The 21,714-nt window shown below is 40.7% G+C and overlaps 1 protein-coding gene across 2 annotated transcripts in view; it reads left to right on the top strand.

Moving 5' to 3' along the window:
* ASTN1 (astrotactin 1) overlaps positions 1-21,714 on the top strand; it is a 289,142-nt gene that overhangs the window by 177,739 nt on the left and 89,689 nt on the right. For both annotated transcript variants that reach the window (XM_087726796.1, XM_087726795.1), the window contains exon 9: positions 20,251-20,325. In XM_087726796.1, the coding sequence (XP_087582922.1) occupies positions 20,251-20,325 (75 nt within the window). The remainder of the gene's footprint in view (positions 1-20,250; positions 20,326-21,714) is intronic.

Raw genomic sequence — 21,714 nt, 5'->3', positions numbered from 1 at the left:
AATGCCATTGGCCACTTCAGTTTATCCAGTGATCATTTGATGCGGTGATGCCTCTTTCTGCTGCCATGCTAGTCCTATCATCAGTTATTCCAGCAGTGCACCAGTCCCACCATGGTTGAGATACCTCCAGCAATGGAAAATAGTTCAGGGTGTAATTCATCTGCTTTCAGTTTCATTGCTACTGCTCAGTACCAATCAGTTGACACCCAGCAACAGAAGTAGCCATTGTCATCACCAGTGCTGCCACTCATCTGTTATCCCAACTGATTTCTCCCGCCATCTGTCAGATCCCACAACCACCCATAAGGCAAGCAATTTCTTCCAATGACCTAAGGAATCTTCCTTTGCCAGGACACCACTGATATTTCTATTTCTATTTATTGAATTTATAGGCCGCCCAATCCCAAAGGACTCCGGGCGGCTTACAGAAATAAGAAATATTAAGAAAAGATTAAAAGATTAAAATTAAAACAAATGAGACACAGCAGATTAAAAGAAACACAACATGCACCCAGTCTAAGCGGGGCTGGACCTCAATCAAGAGGTCAACAGCCCTAGGCCTGCTGGAAAAGCCAAGTTTTGATAGCTTTTCGGAAGGCCATGAGAGTGGGTAGGGTCTGGATCTCTGGGGGTAGCTCATACCATAGGGCCAGAGCGGCAACAGAGAAGGCCCTACTCCGAGGCATCGCCAGCCGACATTGTCCAGCTGATGGCACCCGGAGAAGGCTCATCCTGTGCGATCTTAACAGTCTTAGGGAGGTATGCGGCAGAAGACAATCTCGTAGATATTGGGGCCCTAGGCCATGTAGGGCTTTAAAGGTGATAACCAGCACCTTGAATCGTGCTCGGGGACCAATGGGGAGCCAGTGCAGCTCGCGGAGGATAGGTGTAGTGTGGGTGTACCTGGGTACACCCAGTATCGCTCGCGCGGCTGCATTCTGGACTAATTGTAGTCTCCGAACACTTTTCAGGGGCAGCCCCATGTAGAGTGCATTACAGTAATCCAGTCTTGATATGTTTCTCCATACAAGTGGTGATCCAGCACATCTAAACCATTGAGATCCAATCCTTTCTCTTACACACACCCAAATTCACTCTAAACCTCAGCGATATCCCTTCCTCGAACACAGTTTTTTTAAACTTTCAAGCTCATGGGGTACCCTCCCTGACATCATCTTTAAACCAACCCCCTTGAGGTGGGGACCCAATTTCAGTAAAATCTAAATAATCTGTTTCGTTGTCCATCTTTCTACATGAGACAATATTTCTGCATGCTTTGCATGAATATTTGATGTTGAAGAAGCAAAGTCCAGATGGTATCCAATAAATACTCTAGATTATTATGATAAGGTAAGCTGTCATAATCGTTGGATCTGGGTATTGTAGTTTGTGCTGGGATAGGCCTGGAACCAGCCTACTACCTTGCAATTTTTTGGAGTTAAAGGAGATAGCAGCCAAAAGGAGAAAATAAAAAGGAGTGCAGTATTGACAAGTAGCAGTCAGGCCAAGGAGATTTTATTGGAGCTCCCAATGTCTGAAACTAGATTAAAGGGGAGGGGGAAGAAGGAACAAAAAGAGGCTGTTGTTAGCCAGATAACATATAATCCTCTTTCTTCTAAGAACTTAGTAAGTGCCTGAAGCAGTGGTGGGTTTCAAAAATTGTTCAAACCTACTCTGTGGGTGTGGCCTCCTTTGTGGGAGTGGTTTGCTGCCCATGTGACTGGATATGAAGATGCCGACGACACTTGTCAGAACCACCTTAAATTACCTCACACACAGCACTGGCATGCATAAGAATAGGATGTAAACTTGTTTTTTAAAAGGCATCTTTGGTTTGCGTTAAAACAACTTCAACACACGCAACGTTCTGATTGCACCACAAACGCAGTAGTCATCCTTACCTTTCACAGAGGCACTGAGTTTTATAAATATGGGCATGATAATGTAGAATAATCATATCCAAGGACCAGTGGTGGGTTTCAACATTTTTTGGAACCTCTTCTGTAGGTGTGGCCTGCTTTCCGGGTCCACTGGTGGAACCTCTTCTAACCGGTTCGGTAGATTTGATGAACTGGTTCTACCGAATAGGTGCGAACTGGTAGTAACCCACCTCTGGCCTGAGGTGAGGGAACTTGTTCTCCTACTGAGCCTTGTCCCCTTCTCCTGATTGCCACCCTTAACCACTCTGCTGAGCATTTTCCTAGGGAAAGAATAATATATTTTTTGCCGTGGTGAGCCAAAACTTTACTTTTCTTGTTCTAATTATACTTCCAATGCATCCCTATCATTGGCTGGATGCCCTTTCTTGAAGTCATTAGTCTTCACAGTAGGAGGAAAAGTTCATCAAAGACTCTGTATCCCAGCAACCCCTGCTGTGCCATTATGCACCAGAGGATTCCTGAGCGAGAGTGTTACATCTGCCGCCTTAAATCTGCCATTCACTTTCCAAGACCCTAAGCAGACATGCCTTTGAAATGGGGCCTGGGGAGAGGACTACGTCCTGTCCCAAGACTCTTTCATTTGAAAAGTAATTCAGAGCAATACAGGATCTTAAAAAGACTAGAGAAGAGGTTGTTGATAAGTAAGAATGCAGATAGAACTGAATAGTGCAACATGTTTTCAGCAAGAGTGAGCTTTTAAATATGGAAAAGCTTACTCTTTCCTATTACAGTTGACTTCTCTTTGATAATAATTGGGTGGTGCAGGTAGGATTCATATGAATTGTGTTGAACTGAAAACTGTTTTCTAGGACATGCTCAAACGCTAAGTGCTATTTGCAAATTGCCACCAACATTTTAATGATGTATGTTATTGCACGCATACATAAGGAATATAAATACATATTTAATAATTTAAAATGAATTAATGGACCAATTTAATAGTAGTCTGATGTTGTTGTTGTTGTTTTTCCTTCAGTTGTCTACAGTAAGTTTCTGGTATCAAGTTAGCATATTTGTAAAGAGACAAATTAGATGTTAATAATGGAATGAACATTTAAAAATCTTTTAACACATAGTTATGATTCAAATATTAATGATTATGAGTTAAAACAGCTTGTGTATTCTCAAGTGAGTGAATATAATTCAGTAGTAGAGCATCTGCTTTTGTGTGTATTCAGTCCTAGGCTCAGTTTGTGGGAAAGGGAAGGGAAAGTATTGGCTCGCCAGAAATTTTGTTGTTGCTGCTCTGTATAATCCAGGGACCATTAGATATTTGGACACCTTCCACAAATGGCTTTTTGATTAGAAGTCACACATTTTCCCAAAAAAGGCTGCGTGCTCAAAATGTATTGCTGAACTGATATCTACATGCACTGGACTACTGCAATGCGCTCTACATGGGGCAGCCCTTGAAGAGTATTCGGAGACTACAACTCGTCCAGAATGCAGCCGCGCGAGCGATTGTGGGTGCACCTCGGTACACCCACGTTACACCTATCCTCCGCGAGCTGCACTGGTTACCGATCGGTCTCCGGATATGCTTCAAAGTGCTAGTCGTCACTTATAAAGCCCTTCATGGTATTGGACCTGGGTACTTGAGAGACCGCCTGCTGCCAATTACCTCCCACAGACCCGTTAGATCGCACAGGGTCGGCCTCCTCCGGGTTCCGTCTACCAGCCAATGCCATCTGGCTACCACCTGGGGGAGGGCCTTCTCTGTTGCAGCTCCGGCCCTTTGGAATGAACTCCCCGCAGAGATTCGGACCCTCACCCCTCTCCAGGCCTTCCGGAAAGCCGTCAAAACCTGGCTGTGCCGGCAGGCCTGGGGTTGATGAGTTCCCCTCCCCTCTCGACTTGTATGGCCGTATGACTCTTGTGTATTTTAATTATATGTATTGTGTTTGTATCCCCTTTCCCCTATTGAGTTGTTCGCTGCCCTGAGTCCCTCCCGGAGAAGGGCGGCATACAAATAAATTAAATCTGAATCTGAATCTGAATATGCAAAATGAACATGTTTACCTGAATCTGCAAGTATTTAGCATCTAATTCAATAGATGTATACCTTATTGCTTGGAGATAAATAGTCAAATGCAAGCAATGGGGAAAGACCTATCTTTGATGTATTATGAAATTTGACTGGCTTTTTGGCTTTGAGACGGCGGTGAACACCACCCTTTAGAGTTGGGAACAAGTAGCACATATGTGCGAGGGGAGGCATTACCTTTACCTGTCTTGTTCTATAAAACATGAACTGGTCCTGAATTTATGACCTTTCAATCCTAGACATTTATCCCACCTCAAAAATTTCACACCGTTGGGGGAAAGGCTGAATTGGGAGCAGGGCCGGATTTAGATGAAAAGAGGCCCTAGGCTGTTTCCACTTATGAGGCCCTTTCACCTCCCATTTTTAAGTTTGTAAATTACATGAGAGACAATAAAATACATCATTACTGTGATATATATCAATATATATCAATATATATAGCTGGCCTCCCGACGGAGGGTGGCTCTGCTCTGCGGCAAAGGCAGCGAGGCCAGCCGCCTCCCATGCTGCGCTCAGCTGCCCGGCTCGGCCCCCTCGCCCTCACCTGCCTGGCCGCTGGTGGGCTCTGCGTCGACGGGGCGGCTACTGGGAGCGGCCGCGCCTCTCGCCCGACCGCCGGTGCTGGGAATGTGGGCGGGCTCCCCAACTGCCGCGGCACTGGAACGATCTTAACCAATACATTTTTATGTTTGTTTATTAGTCATATGCATAGAATTTCTCCTTATTTTCAGTTCAGTGTTTTAGTGTTCACTGTTTTTAGAATAGTATAATTTTAATTTTGCTAACAATTTGAATGTAGGCCCCTCTTGATCTTGAGGCCCTAGGCTGAAGCCTAGTTAGCCTATAGGAAAATCCGGCCCTGATTGGGAGGCAAGGAGAAAGTTGAATTTCTGCTGGTGTGAGCCTGTATTTGTCCGTGCTACCAGTGTAATGCCACATTTGCCATCTGATGTTGTATGTGGCTGTCAAAGGCCCCAGGTGTTTGACACTCTGCTTCTGTTAATATACACTATGAAGCACACAAAGTCTGTGTTTGAATCTGTGCTGCAGTGTCTCTTTCAAATTTCTTGAAACATCCTGCAAGAATTATGATTTCTCTCCAGGTTAAAATTTGACTTATTTATGTCTTTCTTGATCTTTTAACTCATTAACTCCACTATGTACTTTTCCTAGCCGCTGTGAAGAATCGCTCTCTAACTTTCGGGGGCAGCCTTTTTAAAATGTTATAAATATTTTAGTATATGCCTGCTTCACTTTAACCTTTTCCTTTTCTTATGGGGTAAATGTAGGCAGTTTCTTATGGAAGAAATGTATCTGTTCCATGAACTGAAGCAGCAGTAGGACATCTAATAAGTGTGTGTCTTCCCCAGTCTCTCAAATCTCCTTCCTGGATGAGTTTCCATGGCTGTTGAAAGTTAAAGAGGGTGGTGTGAGAATGTCATTTTGCATTCCCCCTTTGAAGTGCTCAGGCTTCATTTCAGAGGGAGGCAGGAGCACAGTGATATTTAATTTAGATACCTCCCTTTTTTCCCCTGAAGCTTTCACTATTTATAGGGGTACTTGAAAGCAAGACAGCAAGAGAAGTACCTCATTACTGACCCCATATTTCACATTTTATGAGAGCCACTCAGTTCCACTATTGGTTTCTGAAATCTAGTTTCCACTTTGCACAATGGTTTCCTCAGGAAGGATCTTTCGGCGTTTCAGCTAATTTCCTTCTGCTCCTAGATTAGAAACATCTCACTGGGGGGGAAATAAATCTGAAAGAACTTTGTTTTCAGAGTGAAGTTCTTTATCTATATTTTCTTTTAGTTACTGTTTCGGTGTAAAGTAAGAGCAGATCATCGTAAGGACTTTAGCTTTTGTAATACATCTTGTTTCTTGAGAAGTGGAAATCATTTCATAGCAAAGGCAGATCTCTGCTCACCACGACATCTTTATTCCCTATCTCCGAATCGATGCAGGGACCTGAAGCATTCTGAAGATAGAGATGGCAGCAGCCGGAAGGCAATATTTCGCTTTGAACTGTTCTTGCTATCTAGGGAAAAAAGAGAGAACTCATAGGAAGAGTACATGAGCCAGAGTTTTGGTGAATTGAAGTCTGAACAGGTTTTTCACCTCAGTGGAACTTGGTTTATGTCTCTCTCCTCCTCCTCCCCCCCAAAAAAATCCCTCCTATTTACTTTTGTATATACCTTCCAAAGCACCAGGAGGCAAGACAAGAAACAACGGATGGAAACTAATCAAAGACAGAAGCAACCTAGAACTAAGGAGAAATTTGCCAACCGCGAGAGCAATTAACCAGTGGAAGCTTGTCTTTACTGTGGGTTCCTACACTAGAAATCAAAAATAGAGACGAGACAGAATATTATGACATTTGGAACAAAATATATCAACGGTTGGAAATGAGGGAAAGGAGTCGGAACAGAGTATTTTGAGGATTGTAAAATTGGAACTGGATAATACATAGATAAGTGTTGTGACTCAGCAGATGTCTTCTGTGAGTCTATTCAGGAACACTGCAGCTGGGGCTGGGGAGTGGCATTTTCTGGGGATAAAAGGACGGATGGTGCCATGCCCTGGTTGCAGGAGTCAACGTTCCTTGGTTCGTTCAACATTGATTGATCATCGGTCGTGGTTTATGAAAGATACACTTGGAGAAGTGCTTTGTTTTCCTGTAACCCTGATTCAAGGATACACTTGGAGAAGTGCCTTGCTTGTAAGAGTTTTTGTTTGGTATTTGGTTATCTCGTTAGAGACTTTATTTGTGTTATTTTTGGGCTCGCAGCCAGTCGGAGCCGAGAACTGATAAAGAGAGTTCCTTTTAAGTTTGTCTGCCTGCTGTCTGTTATCGAGCCGAGAAGGGGGGACAGAACAGATAAATATATAAAGGAGGATAAGGGATATATTAATAAGATCAAAGTAGCTATGTATGATAAGTAGAAACTTATCGTAACATAACAATTGTTACGTTAAAATATGTAAGGAAATGACTAAGCCAGAAAAGTCGCTCTATGTCCAATGTTTTAATGTTTATTCATTTTTTTTTTTAAAGTTGTGGTTGCCTCATTACTGGAGGGTTTCAAGAAGAGACTGGATAGCTATTTGTCTGAAATGATATAGTCTCTTGCTTGAGCTGAGGGGTTGGATTAGAAGACCTATAAGATCCCTTCCAACTCTATTATTCTGTTATTTTGGTCACCTTTGTAGCCACTCTGCTTAGCCTTTAATTTCAAAAGCTCCTCCATCAAAGGATTGGCTCTCTATGTCATGTTTCTTGGCTTTCTTAGCTGTGCGGCAAAAGAGAAGATAGTACAGTAATAGATTGCTAAAATAGTTCAACATTTTTTTCCTTCCTATGCTTGCCTGCTGTTATAACCATCCCCGGGGAGTAGAGTGGTACATTTCTGATTCATTAGCAGTGTTATTCTCCAGGAAGTCTTTAATTGGAAACAAAATGGAAAGCTGGCACATCTGTCACGAATTGTGGGTTGCTGCCTTGCTTCTGGCCAACCAGAGAGTTGGGCGGTGGTGAACTTTTTTAACTCCTTGGGGTGTTAGGTCAAAAGTCCGTAACAATTTGAATAATTGGAGAGAGAATGAGTAGAGAGGATAGGTGGTGGCTAGGCATGAGAAAGAGGATTTGCCTGGTTTACATAATTAATGATCATGTAGAGGCCTCCAATCCAGTACAAAATAGAGAAAATGAATGAGCTGCTCGTCCTTCTCCATATAGGGTCACCTCAGGGAAAGGCAGATAACAAGTAGAATTAAAATGTGACCCGACAAAAGCGCGCCAACAAAACCGCGGCGCTAAAAGCGCGATGTCAAAAGCGCGCCAACAACAGTGCGCCGACAGAAGCGCGATTTAAGTTAAGGTAAGGTTTAGGGTTAGGTTTAGGGTTAGGTTTAGGGTTAGGTTTAGGGTTAGGGTTAAGTTTAGGGTTAGGTTTAGGGTTATTTTTAGGGTTAGGTTACAGCGCGCTTCTGTCAGCGCGCTGTTGTCGGCGCGCTTCAGCGCTCATTCGTTGGCGCGGTTTTGTCGGCACAGTTTTGTCATCGCGGTTTAATCAGGCGCGCTTTTGTCGTTTGCGCATTTGTGGTGGAACCGAATTAAAATACCATGTTTGATTCATCTCTGGAGCTTTTTTTCTATTAAGGTGGATAATTCTCCTGTTATCATTAGGTGAAGTGATTGGGTGAGTCTATGCAGAGTCACAGAAAACTTACCCATTTTCAAGGAAAGTTACATAGCACCAACCCACATTTGCAATCTGTTACTTTCCAATCCTCCGGAGCAGAAACCTTCAGAGAATATATAATAGTTGGGCCCCCTCAAGCCATACCAGTCTGATTCTTATTATACTCAAAGAGTAAAATGCCTAAGGTATAAGTGCCCCACTTTTTAAGGCAAAACAAAACAGCCTCAGATTTCAGACACTTGGGGAACACTTCTAAAATGCTTTATCTGTTATATTTTGATTAAAGTTTTATTTTCTTTCAGCAAAAAGTCACACTTAAACTGTCTCATCTCATCATCTTCTCTTTTAAGATGCAAAATCACCTCTCCTTCCAGTGTCATGATTCTACAGAGTGTCTGTTCTTTCCAGAAGAGCTTGCTGTTTTTAAATTCCCCCCACCCCACCCCTGCTGTGCCTTTTCTGACCTTCCCTGTCAGTATTTATGCTTCTCTCATTGGCTTTGCAGAGAGGTTTACATTTTCTCTAAGAATCTAAGCTGAATGTTTGATTTGCTTCGATAAAGTATCATTCCTTTCAGACAGAAACTGCACCATGGGGTCATAGCTAAGACAGTTTGTGTTTCCTAGCCAATGCTAACGGATCTTAATCCTAATCTTGGAAAGCTGATATTTCATAGGCAAAGTTTAATAAGCAGGTAGCAAGGAAGCAGCAAAGTAAATGCTCCTTTTAAGACGTAGAATAAATTTAGAACATGAATTTACAATTTGGTTTTCATAAACTTTATTGTTTCCAGCAATATGAAGGTAAGCTAAACACAGATAGCAAATTATTCTGAAGGGACTTTCTTACAGGTTCTATTGTTTTTTCCAAGTTTCCAACACTTAGGCCTCATAGAATAAACAAGCAAGGACATATCTAGCAGGGGTGGGTTTCAACCGGTTCGCAGCGGTCCGCGCGAACCGGTTGGTCGGCGAACCCGGAAGTAAGTAACTTCCGGGAACGGCGAAGGGCCCGCCCGCCCACACTCCTTACCCGGTTTTGACGAGTTCTGCGCTTCCACTCATGCGCAGGATGCATACAGCGCCTGCGCGATCCTCCAGGAGCAGCTGGATCATCGCACAGACGCTAGTACACATGCGTGCACTGCGCGTGTGCACGAGGACGCCGCTGGCCCTGTTCCAACCGAACCGGTTGGAACGGGGCGAGAAACTCACCCCTGATATCTAGCTACACCATAAGTTTGAATAAGAACACGTAAGTTTTATTTTTAATTTTTCTTTTAATTACATTAGAGGAGGGAGAAATATTTCTCTTATGAACTAAAGAAAAATCATGTAATTTCACATATATAGAAAAGTAGTTTTATCCAGCTAGTCAGCCACGGTCGATCTCAAAAAAATCTAGGAAAGTTTGGGCTTGGTTAATAATTGGGTGAAAACCGTAAGGACATACTTTGCTATAGATTATAGTAAGAAATTAAAAAATAAAATAAATAGCAATAGCAATAGCAGTTAGACTTATATACCGCTTCATAGGGCTTTCAGCCCTCTCTAAGCGGTTTACAGAGTCAGCATATTGCCCCCAACAACAATCCGGGTCCTCATTTTACCCACCTCGGAAAGATGGAAGGCTGAGTCAACCTTGAGCCGGTGAGATTTGAACCGCCGAACTGCTGAACTAGCCTGCAGTGCTGCATTTAACCACTGCGCCACCTCGGCTCTTAAAATCCTGGGAAAAGGCACTGCTAAACTGTTTCCCTACCATTTGTGAAAGAAACATCATAAAGTAAAACAAGCCACTAGAATTTGAGCTCAACACTAGGAAGAATTAACTTATTTACATATTTATTCATATGTTATTCAATTAAATTATTAAAAGTTAAATTAGTGGCAGGGAGGTCAGAATCAAACTTATAGGCTAGTATATACCATCCAGATTTTTAAGTAGTCCACTCCAGAATGTAAAGTATTTTTTTTTTCAAATGAAGGAGGATCTTTTCAGACCATTGTATAATTAATAAAGAACAAATATTATCTTCTCAACTCTGTAGCATGACCATTAAAGCACAGAATTCCATTTCCATTGCCTTCCTTTCCGTCCCCAAATAATTTGTAATTCAAAAGTATATGAACAAATATACTTGTGGAATTAAATTTTATATGAACCCAGGTTTGAAAAGATGCTGCTGTTGCTCATTATCAGATCAAACAAATTAGCTTTGAATGTTCAACATCACTTCTCAAGTATATGAAGGAATAATTTCTTCAAAAAAAAATTCCATATTTCATATCTGCTTTTGCACTTGGACATTTTATCTCATATAATTCAATGGCTGTTTGTGAATGGCTATTATAGACTTATTATTTTGAAAAGATCAAGCTATTTTCTAACAGAGATATTTTGAAGCCCTTGAGGGCTGACAGTTATATGTAGATGTCAAAAGACATTTTCATTTAAAACATTGCCTCTCAGCCCTTTTTGTAAATGATACTTACACTGGAGTTCCTCTAATAATAATGATGATGATGATGATGATAGCAATAGCAGTTAGACTTATATACCGCTTCATAGGGCTTTCAGCCTTCTCTAAGCGGTTTACAGAGTCAGCATATCACCCCCACAGTCTGGGTCCTCATTTCACCCACCTCGGATGGATGGAAGGCTGAGTCAACCTTGAGCCGGTGAGATTAGAACCGCTGAACTGCAGATAACAGTCAGCTGAAGTGGCCTGCAGTACTGCATCCTAACCATTGCGCCACCTCGGCTCTTGCTCATGATGATGATGATGATGATGATGATGATGAAGAAGAAGAAGAAGAAGAATCATTATCCTATCTAGGGTATATATTGTACCCAGCTGATAAAAAAGTGTTCTCGTGAAATTTGGATTAAAATAATATTAGTTTAGCATGAGCATAAGAATGTTTCTGAACATGTTTTGACTAATAAAAGATGTTGCTTATAAACAAGAAATGGCATTCATGTTGAAACAGTTCCTATACTATTGTTAATGGAACATTAGATTTTAAAAGCCAGTGATCTGATCAAGAAAGATTTCTCTGAAAACCACATTGGTGCCCATCATGAATTTTGACCTACCTCCCCCCCCTCATTATTTTATTGAAATAATACATAAGAAACTGACCACAAATCAACAATATTTTAATAAATATTATTAAATAATATTTATTACTAATAAATATTAATAAATAAATAATGTATTATTTTTTTCAAATTAGTTTTCAAGTTTTTTTTTCTCCCTCTCCCTCCCTCACTGTGTCTCTTATTGGCTCCCACTCACTCTCCCCTTTATATTTGCTTATATCAGATTACAATTGTCATTATTCAGCTCAGACAGATCCTATTGAAGTCCTCCACAATCTTGGTATCTTCTACATATGTAGCCAGCTCACCACTCTAACTCCAACTCTAACCCCGACTTTCTGCTTCCTGTTATTTATTTATTTAGTTACTAGTCTATGTAGGAGCCGAGGTGGCACAGTGGTTAGGGTGCAGTACTGCAAGCCACTTCAGCTGACTGTTATCTGCAGTTCAGCGGTTCAAATCTCACCGGCTCAAGGTTGACTCAGCCTTCCATCCTTCCGAGGTGGGTGAAATGAGGACCCAGACTGTGGGGGCAATGTGCTGACTCTGTAAACTAACTGAGTTTGTTTGTTTGGTATAGCACTTTGTCAAAGACGTTTTGAGACATTCAACAGTACTATATATAATCACTACATTGATATGCTTATTAACACCATCTTAAAAAAAGAAAACTATACAAACGTTGTCCTTTGAGAAACTGCATTATTTCTTTTGCTAGAGGTTTACCGTTTAATATAACTTTTCTCAATAACTTCAGAACAGAACATTTTAAGAAATGGATTCACATTTGGCATCAGTCCTCAAGGAGGAATCCTTCATTGATTGATTAATTGATTGATTGAAATATTTATAGTTTGATAGGTCACAAGCCTAAGGACCTCATGGTGAATCATAATCCATAAAATGCATATTAAAAATAAATAAATTAATAATAACAATAAGAATAACAATAATAATTGTTGGGACTTAAAAATTGAAAACCGGGACTTAAAAATTGAAAATACCGGGACTTAAAAATTGAAATTCAACGACTATGGCACAAACCAGCAGTGGTAATTCCAGTGGTAATTGGCACACTGGGTGCTATTCCAAAAGCACTGGAATTACATTTAAAACAGTTAAAAATTGACAAAATCACCATCAGTCAAATGCAAAAAGACGCACTGCTTGGATCTGCACGCATATTACGAAAATACGTTACAACGTCTTAGGCCCCTGGGTGGGGCCCGACTAGTAACCAATGCCAAATCCGGCAAAACAACTGGCCGCTGTGATACAATTGTATAATAATAATAACAATAATAATAATATAGTGTTTTGCTATATTATTGCTACATAATGGTTTTGATCTCTCTCCTGAAAAAAAAATCAATTCAGGCATCAGCGCTAGTTTCCTTACAATTACAATTACTGTGTATACACCATCATCACATCACAACATCTTTTGAATCCTGGGTGTATGAATGGTATAGTCTGCACTTAATCCACAAAACAGTGAACCCCTTTCTTTTCCAGAAGATTACTTCCAGGAGTATGTACTCTCAGAATACTTGAAATTTACTTTTTTCTAGGAACACCACTATATGGAAACAGAACGTGCTGTACTGCACGTGTTATACTTTACACATTGCTCCTCAAAGCCTTTGGCTGCTCATTTTTGCAACTTTTATTGTCTTTGCTCCTCCAATTTGCTATATTTTGAGTTCTCATTTTGCAAGACCTCAGTATTTTGAAGGCAGTTTTCTGTTTCTAATTATTCCTCTAATATTGCTGATAGTGGTATTTTTTTGAATCATGAGCCAGTGTCTTGAATCATTCCAAGATGCTGGCTCAAGCCTATTTAATAGGCTATTAATTAAGGCTAATTAATTAATTTTAAAATTAGTCTACTGTAATGCATGCTATGCAGATCTGCATTTGATAACTGTTCAACATATACATCAGGGGTGGGTTCCTGCCAGTTCTAACCTCTTCTATAGAGGAGGTTCCACAAATCTACCGTGCCGTTTAGAACTGGTTCCAGCTCCCTCCCCCTGCCCGCCGGCACCACGCTTGCCCCGCCCATGGCTCACTGATTCGCTGGCTCACCAATCGCCCCACCCGCCTCTAAGAGTCCTATCTAAACCTTAAAGTCTTACAGCTGTCAAGTTTGAACATCCCTGGGCTTTTTTTTCTAAAGGGTTAGGGGTGCAAGGATCTTGTAACTTGACAGCTTTAAGACTTGCACACTTCAATGCCAGAGTTCCTGAGCCAACACGACTGGAGGAGGAATTCTGGGAGTTGAAGTCCACAAGTCTTAAAGCTGTCAAGTTTGAACACCCCTGGGGGTTTTTTTCCCCCTAAAGGGTTAGGGGTGCAAGGGTCTTGTAACTTAACAGCTTTAAGACTTGCACACTTCAATGCCAGAGTTCCTGAGCCAACATTTTGGTTGCTAAGCAAGGGCGTTGTTAAGTGAGTTTCACCACATTTTAGAAGTTGGCCACACCCACCCAGTCACATGACTGCCAAGCCACTCCCACTCGGTGACATGGCTGGCAAGCCATTCCCACAAAGCAGGCCACACCCACAGAGGAGCTTCTAAAACATTTTGAAACCCACCACTGATATACATATATCCCTTTCTTTCCTAATGCAGCTCCTTAGGGTATGAATTGTTTAGAACTAGAATAGGCTAAGATTTGCTTACATCCATTTCAAATTGTTTGTACTGTTTATTGACACATCCTTTGATGTTCCATCCTGCCGGAGCTATAGTAATACATACAAGCAACAGAACCTTTTCTACAGGGTGTAGGGAAGAGAGGCTGCTCTGCAAAAGAAAGTTTGCCTAACTATGTTGCTATTGATAAGCGTTGTCCATCCCTAATTTAATATAGAGTCCTCAAGTTTTTGGAAACAATAGGCATATTTTAAATATTGATCTAATTTTTGTTTAAACAATTGATATGGCCAGTGATCTTCCAAAAGTGATTCTGGATGGCACACAGTGCCTTAAAAAGAACAAATCAACAAACCATCACATCGGAGGCAACAAACAGTAAGCCAAATATACAGGCTGTGAATTCAGTTTGTAGTAAAACACTTCCCATGCAGCTATGGATAAATAGCAATAGCAGTTAGACTTATATACCGCTTCATAGGGCTTTCAGCCCTCTCTAAGCGGTTTACAGAGTCAGCATATTGCCCCCAACAACAATCCGGGTCCTCATTTTACCCACCTCGGAAGGATGGAAGGCTGAGTCAACCCTGAGCCGGTGAGATTTGAACAGCTGAACTGCAGAACTGCAGTCAGCTGAAGTAGCCTGCAGTGCTGCATTTAACCACTGCGCCACCTTGGCTCTGATGAATAAAGCATCAAGACTTCCAGTTCTGCATTCAGAATCTCCTATGTTCTTTGTCCAAAGCAGCCAGTTTCTGAACTTAGAATAAATCCTATGAATTAAAAATACATCCATATGAATTGCTCCGTGTTATTCTGCTCAGTCTTGTTTTCAAACCATTTGTTCCACTGGTGTTTTTTTTCCCCAGCTGTTGTCATCCAATTAAGGAGATATTGGATTCATTCCCATAAATTTTTTTGTTACGGGGTTGTGCTTTTTCTTTTCATCGTGATTATTTCATTGACATTTCATGGGACTGCATTTTAAGACTATCTACCATGCTATAACTTTCACTTTGAAAGTTGAATTGTTCTTTAAAATGTCAAATAATTTTTACGAAGTGTTGGAATGTGGAATGCAGGAGGCTCAACTGGAAAAAAAAAAGAGAAAGGCTTAAAGGCATGGGAGCTAGAGATAGTGTGCCTTGAAAAGTGCACATGGAAGGAATATAATAGGGATCTTTTTTCCAACAAAAAAAAATACTTTTTAACTCATTTGCAGGCCATTTCTTCACCTATTAAGATATATAGAAATAACGTTAAGATGCTAAAATTCCAAGTTTCACATTTTGCTTTGTAATTCATGGAAAAACTGGTCTGGTTTCTTTTGTTCAGCATGACCCCGTTAAGTCACCAATTTTATATACGGATTGATTGTGTAGCTTGAGTAAAATATGAAACCAGCCTCATCAGACACTAAACTGCATTTGATCGGCTTTTCTTTTCTTTCTGAACTATAACGAGTAGCCAGCTAAAATACTCACCAAGAGGCAGAGAATCACCTTACCAAGCAACCTGCAGGGGACATAAAGGAAAAGAAGGGAGAAGCACTAAAGGGAGAAGAATATAGGAGATAAACAAAGTGGCATAAACGACAGGTGGCAGAAAGATATTGACTGAAAAGATGGAACAAGTGAAGAATGATCATCCTTCTATTAGTCCTCTAAGAGAGCACGTATAATAGTCCCTAAGTTTTCATTGTGCACAGGGAGAAAAGGCAATGTCTCTTTTGAGGGATGGTAGCAGAGATAATAGTTAGAGCTTCTAAGCATAGGACACATTTTAAGGTGTTAGAGTCATTGTAGAAAAAATATGCTTCCATTTTCCATCCTGTGAGTTCCATCCAGTGCATATATCGGTACCTAAAACACCAAAATCTGTAATGGTCGTTTTTCTTCCAAGATTTTTTTGGATTATATCCTGTTTAACAGGTTTTATAATTGGACTTACACTGATTGATTTTGAATTTCAGTGGGGTCAGGTTGCTCATCGCTGTGAATTCAGTGAGACTTAATTTTGAAGTACATTTTATTTGTTTATTTATTTTTCATTCATTCTGAAACCACAATTCCACAGTCAGTACCTGGCCTATGTCTAATTATAATTAATTTTCTTTTCCTTTTAGCAATAATACAGTCAATTTGTTTTCTATGTATTAACTAAGGTCTTTGTTTATATAGACTACTAATAAGTAAATTGTCTCCAGATTTGAGTCAGACTTGGGCCAGATTTTATAAGAATAAACATATAATTGTTTATTGCAAAATAATTTGTATAATTTTTGTTCAAAGCAAAACCAAGCTAAGATTTGCAGTCTAAATATTTTTCAATTATTTTGGCGTTGAAATCTTTTCTCCTTAAAGTTTTATGTTTTAATGTAAATTCAATTAGTTTCATTATTAAAACTATGGTTTAAGAACTGGCATTGCCCAGAATCATCTTCAGTGATGGATGGTTAAATGAATTTGATTAATAAATAAATAGTAAAAATTGGCAAAACATACGTTTTAATACAGTTGCTGATTTATTTCTCTGATCCTTCAGCATTAGATGCATTTTTATTACAGTTCTAATAAAAGGAACTAATTTGCATATTAACACACTTGTGTTTAACACTGGCTTTAAAGAAAGTTCTTGATTCAATTGTAAGCTAATGGCATAGAAAAAATAGGGGTGTTTCTTTTTAATATGCAGTGCTATAGTACATATTTCAAATTGTAAAGATATAAATGAATGAAAATGAATTTCACAATATGTTCAAAATATAGAACTACATTTATATGTATTTGTATGCATATGTGTATACAGTATGTACATACAATATAACATACACAAACTCCGTTTTATAATCTACAAACCTAGTTGTATGTTTCTTGATGCTGATGGACATCTGACTCAGACTTAGAATAATTTTATTGTCACTTTGAATGTACACTAATCAACATACATTAAAATGAAATTATGTTGCCTACAGCTCTCAAAATATCTCCACCTCTAATATAAACATAAACATGACAAGGTAAATACATAAATACAGATTATGCATGTATTATATGACATGGAGAAAAACAGCCTAGTTCGGATGCATACATGTACATGTCGAGAGAAATAAATCTTGTGAGTTTACCAGATGGATGGCATAGGGAACAAAGCTGTTAGAGAATGGGGTAGTCCTGCTAAAAATACTTTGTAGCCTCCTCCCAGAGGGAAGCAACAGAAACAGAAGTGGGTGTGTGGGGTCTCTAACAATGCTTTGAGCTCTAAGCAAAAAGCACTTATAAGCAGTATCCTAAATAACAGGAAGCAAGCTTCCTATTATAATAGCAATAGCAGTTAGACTTATATACCGCTTCATAGGGCTTTCAGCCCTCTCTAAGCGGTTTACAGAGTCAGCATATTGCCCCCAACAACAATCCGGGTCCTCATTTTACCCACCTCGGAAGGATGGAAGGCTGAGTCAACCCTGAGCCGGTGAGATTTGAACAGCCGAACTGCAGAACTGCAGTCAGCTGAAGTAGCCTGCAGTGCTGCATTTAACCACTGCGCCACCTCGGCTCGTCATGGAAGTGAGTGCAACTGGACAGTAATCATTAAGGCGCATGATGATCATTTTGGGGGGCACTGGTACAATGATGGCAGTCTTACAACATAATGGAACCACGGCCTGATGCAACAAGAGGTTGAAGATGTATGTGAGAACAGTGACTCCTTAAGTACCCACCAGTGGTGGGTTTCAAAAATTGTTCGAACCTACTCTGTGGGTGTGGCCTCCTTTGTGGGAGTGGCTTGCCACCCATGTGACCGGATGGGAGTGGCTTGCCGCCCATGTGACAGGATATGAAGATGCCGACGACATTTGTCAGAACCACCTTAAATTACCTCACACACAGCACTGGCCTGCATAAGAATAGGATGTAAACTTGTTTTTTAAAAGGCATCTTTGGTTTGCGTTAAAACAACTTCAACACAGCACACACAATGTTCTGATTGCACCACAAACGCAGTAGTCATCCTTACCTTTCACAGAGGCACTGAGTTTTATAAATATGAGCATGATAGTGTAGAACAGTGTTTTTCAACCTTTTTTGTGCAAAGGCACACTTTTTTCATGAAAAAAATCACGAGGCACACCACCATTAGAAAATGTTAAACATTTTTAACTCTGTGCCTATATTGACTATATATAAAGTAATTTTCCCACGGCACACCTTACACTATGTCACGGCACACTAGTGTGCCGCGGCACAGTGGTTGAAAAACACTGGTGTAGAATAATCCTATCCAAGGACCAGTGGTGGGTTTCAAAAATTTTTGGAACCTCTTTTGTAGGTGTGGCCTGCTTTCCGGGTCCACTGGTGGAACCTCTTCTAACCGGTTCAGTAGATTTGACGAACCGATTCTACCGAATAGGTGCAAACTGATAGGAACCAACCTCTGGTACCCACCCAGGAATATTATCAGGACCAACAGCTTGGAAACTATTGGAACTATTGACTTTCCGCATGACCTTCCAAACAGCAGTTGTATCAAACCTGAGCATATGTTCATCATGGAGGGAAACAACCTTCCTTGCTGGAACATTGTTTGTGGTCTCAAACCGACCCAAAAAACTATTTAGCTTGTTTAGAGAATCCACTCTTACATGTCAGGGAAGCTATCAATAACAATAGCAATAGCAGTTAGACTTATATACCGCTTCATAGGGCTTTCAGCCCTCTCTAAGCGGTTTACAGAGTCAGCATATCGCCCCCAACAACAATCCGGGTCCTTATTTCACCTACCTCGGAAGGATGGAAGGCTGAGTCAACCTTGAGCCGGTGAGATTTGAACCACCAAACTGCAGATAGCAGTCAGCTGAAGTGGCCTGCAGTACTGCACTCTAACCACTGCGCCACCTCGGCTCTGCCTTATAGTCAGTAATGATCTGAATACATTGCCACATATGTCTCAAGTCTATAGGATCCTGAAAGAAGTTCTGTACTTCCTGATGCTTTGCGGTTTTTATACCATGTCTCAAATCAGCTCTTGCTGTTCTAACTGCTGTCACATCACCTGATTTGAAAGCGGCTTTCTCACCTTCAATATCGCACAGACTTCCTGTGACATCCAAGGTTTCTCATTTGCTCACATGATAAGTCTTAAGAACACATCCTCCATGCACTTTTGCATTTAAATAGACACAGTAGAAGGGTATTCTTTCATATCAGTACGTTGTCCACTCGTTGCAGCCTCTTTGAATGTGTTCCAATTAGTGCACTCAAAGCAATCTTGTAGAGCTTCTGTAGATCCTCTGGCCACACTCTCACTTGTTTTCTAATTGGTCTCTCTCTGATTAACAGAGGCTTATATGCTGGCCTAAGCATCACAGAGAGATGATCAGTGGAGCCAAAATAAGCTCCGTCCTTCACATAAATGAAGAAATAATAAAATTTCTTAGCTTAGCATTTGATGTCTGTGGGGCACGGCATGTTGTAAGATGATTATTAACACATGCTCAATCTTGATCCTGTGGAGTGTTTGCAAGTTTGCAAGTTTAATAACATTTATATGCTGCCCAATCTCGTAGGACTCCGGGCAGCTTACAGTACAGAATAAATAAATAAATAAAAAATAAAAAAGAGGGAAAGAAAAGATAGATTTAAAAAACACAACATGCACTCCGTTCTGAATGGGACTGGACCGTATTTTGGGGTCAACAGCCCCAGGCCTGCCAGAGCAGCCAGGTTTTAATGGCTTTCCGGAAGGCCGAGAGAGTGGGAAGGGTCCGGATCTCTGCGGGTAGATCATTCCACAGGGCCGGGGCAGCTACAGAGAAAGACCTCCCCCAAGTAGTCGCCAACCAGCATTGCCCGGTCGACGGTACCCGAAGGAGGCCCAGCCTGTGAGATCTTATGGGTCATTGGGAGGTATGTGGCCAGAGGCGGTCCCGCAGATGTTGAAGTATATCAGTGCTGTCTACTACAGTGAATCCTCCCTTTCCATCTGGGAGAGACTATCATACTCCTTGCCTAAAATGTCACTGGTATTATATAATGTCAGACTGAGAGGCAATTACAAGAATTCAGCTCTATTCCTTTTCGTGGCAAGACAATAAAATGATTAAAGCAAATATATATTTGTGAAGTTCTAATGTGCAGAATAATTGCATATTACATTTTTGTTTTTAGCTCTTCTGATATAGATAACCTGCAGTATCTTTACTGCTTGAGTCAATTATTAGGTTCTCAAATAACCAGTCATGAAATAATTGGGAAAATCTGGTCCACTTATAATTGTTCCTGTGTTGTTCCCTTTCTCCAGGCCGTGGCCATATACCATATTCCAGCGAGGATTTGATTTGGTGTTGGGAGAGCAGCCTTCTGACAAGATATTCAGGTAGAATTCAACCTCAGATTTGGTTGGGTGGTATCAGTAAGGGGAAAGAGCTATTTAAGAGGACGTCCAAGGATTTCAGTTATACGATTTTCCTTAAATTATCGTATATACTCAAGTATAAGCCGAGTTTTTCAGCCCACTTTTTTGGCTGAAAAAAGCCGCCTCGGCTTATACTCGAGTCAGTGAAAATTTTGCCCGAAATGGAGGAGAAAAAGGGGCGGGGCCATGCCGCTGGGTGACGCTCGTGAATGGCCCGGCGCCCCTGTGAGTTTCCCCTCCCTCTGTGTCAGATTGCCGCGCAGCGCGCACCGCACCATCCCCCCTCCTCACGTTCTAATGTAATGCAGGGCTGTCTTACGATTCCCCTTCCTCCCCCTCCTGCCGCTCTGCAACGATGTCCCACCTCCTCCTTGTTATGGCAAGCAGCCACATAACGATGTCCCAGAGCTAGTTTACTGTTTTTCTTTGAAATAAATATTCAAAAACATTATTGGTATCTATTTTTATTTTTGAAATTTACCGGTAGCTGCTGCATTTCCCACCCTAGGCTTATACTCGAGTCAATAACTTTTCCAGTTTTTTGTGGTAAAATTAGGTGCCTCGGCTTATATTCGGGCCGGCCTATACTCGAGTATATACGGTAAACTTGAAACAGTATGAATATGAATTCTAAGTTAGATTTTTCTCAAATGACCTTATGCAGCTTGCTTATTGCCTTATGAAAATTTCAGTAATTGTCTGAAGGACTGAACGCAAAGTTCAGCATTTTGGATTTTCAGTTCAAATGTTACATTTAAAAAACCCAATTTGGGGTAAAATAGCAGTCATAAAAGCTTTATAAGAATGCATGAACAAAATGGTTTTGATGAGCAATTTCCCTTTTTGAGCTTCCAGTCGTAATGCAATTGTTTGTGGACTGGGGACATGATTTGTGCCTCTCTCCCCCTGGGGTGGTTTGTGGGAAAGTAATTGTGGCTAGTTGCCTAGTAATAAGGGAGAAGGTTTCTGTTGTAGGGAAGAGAACAAAAATACAAGGAAAAGGGAAAACAAGAAGCCCTTCCTGCAGTCACTACCTGTGGCAATGCCTATTTCCTGCTTATTAAAAAGCATTGCTCTTCCCTTTAAAAATACTTCTATTCCTTCTCCCCTCCCCTATGCATGTTTACTACAAATTGTTCTAGACAGAATTCTCACCTTACTGGAAAAAAAAAGATAAATGAAATAACACTTAATACGGAGTATCAGTGAAAGATACATGGTTTCCCAATGGCACATTTTTGATACCTTAAAATGGTAGAATTGAAAAATTGTCTCGATAAGGTTAACTTGTATTTAATATCAAATCAAATTATGATAATGGAGTAGAAGGAGTCACCGTATGTGAATTGG

Source organism: Thamnophis sirtalis, unplaced genomic scaffold (genome assembly GCF_051295495.1).
Source record: "Thamnophis sirtalis isolate CommonGarterSnake01/CBP01778 unplaced genomic scaffold, rThaSir2_p1.2 scaffold_12, whole genome shotgun sequence".
Taxonomy (NCBI): domain Eukaryota; kingdom Metazoa; phylum Chordata; class Lepidosauria; order Squamata; family Natricidae; genus Thamnophis; species Thamnophis sirtalis.
This window is presented reverse-complemented; position numbering and strand designations above follow the sequence as displayed.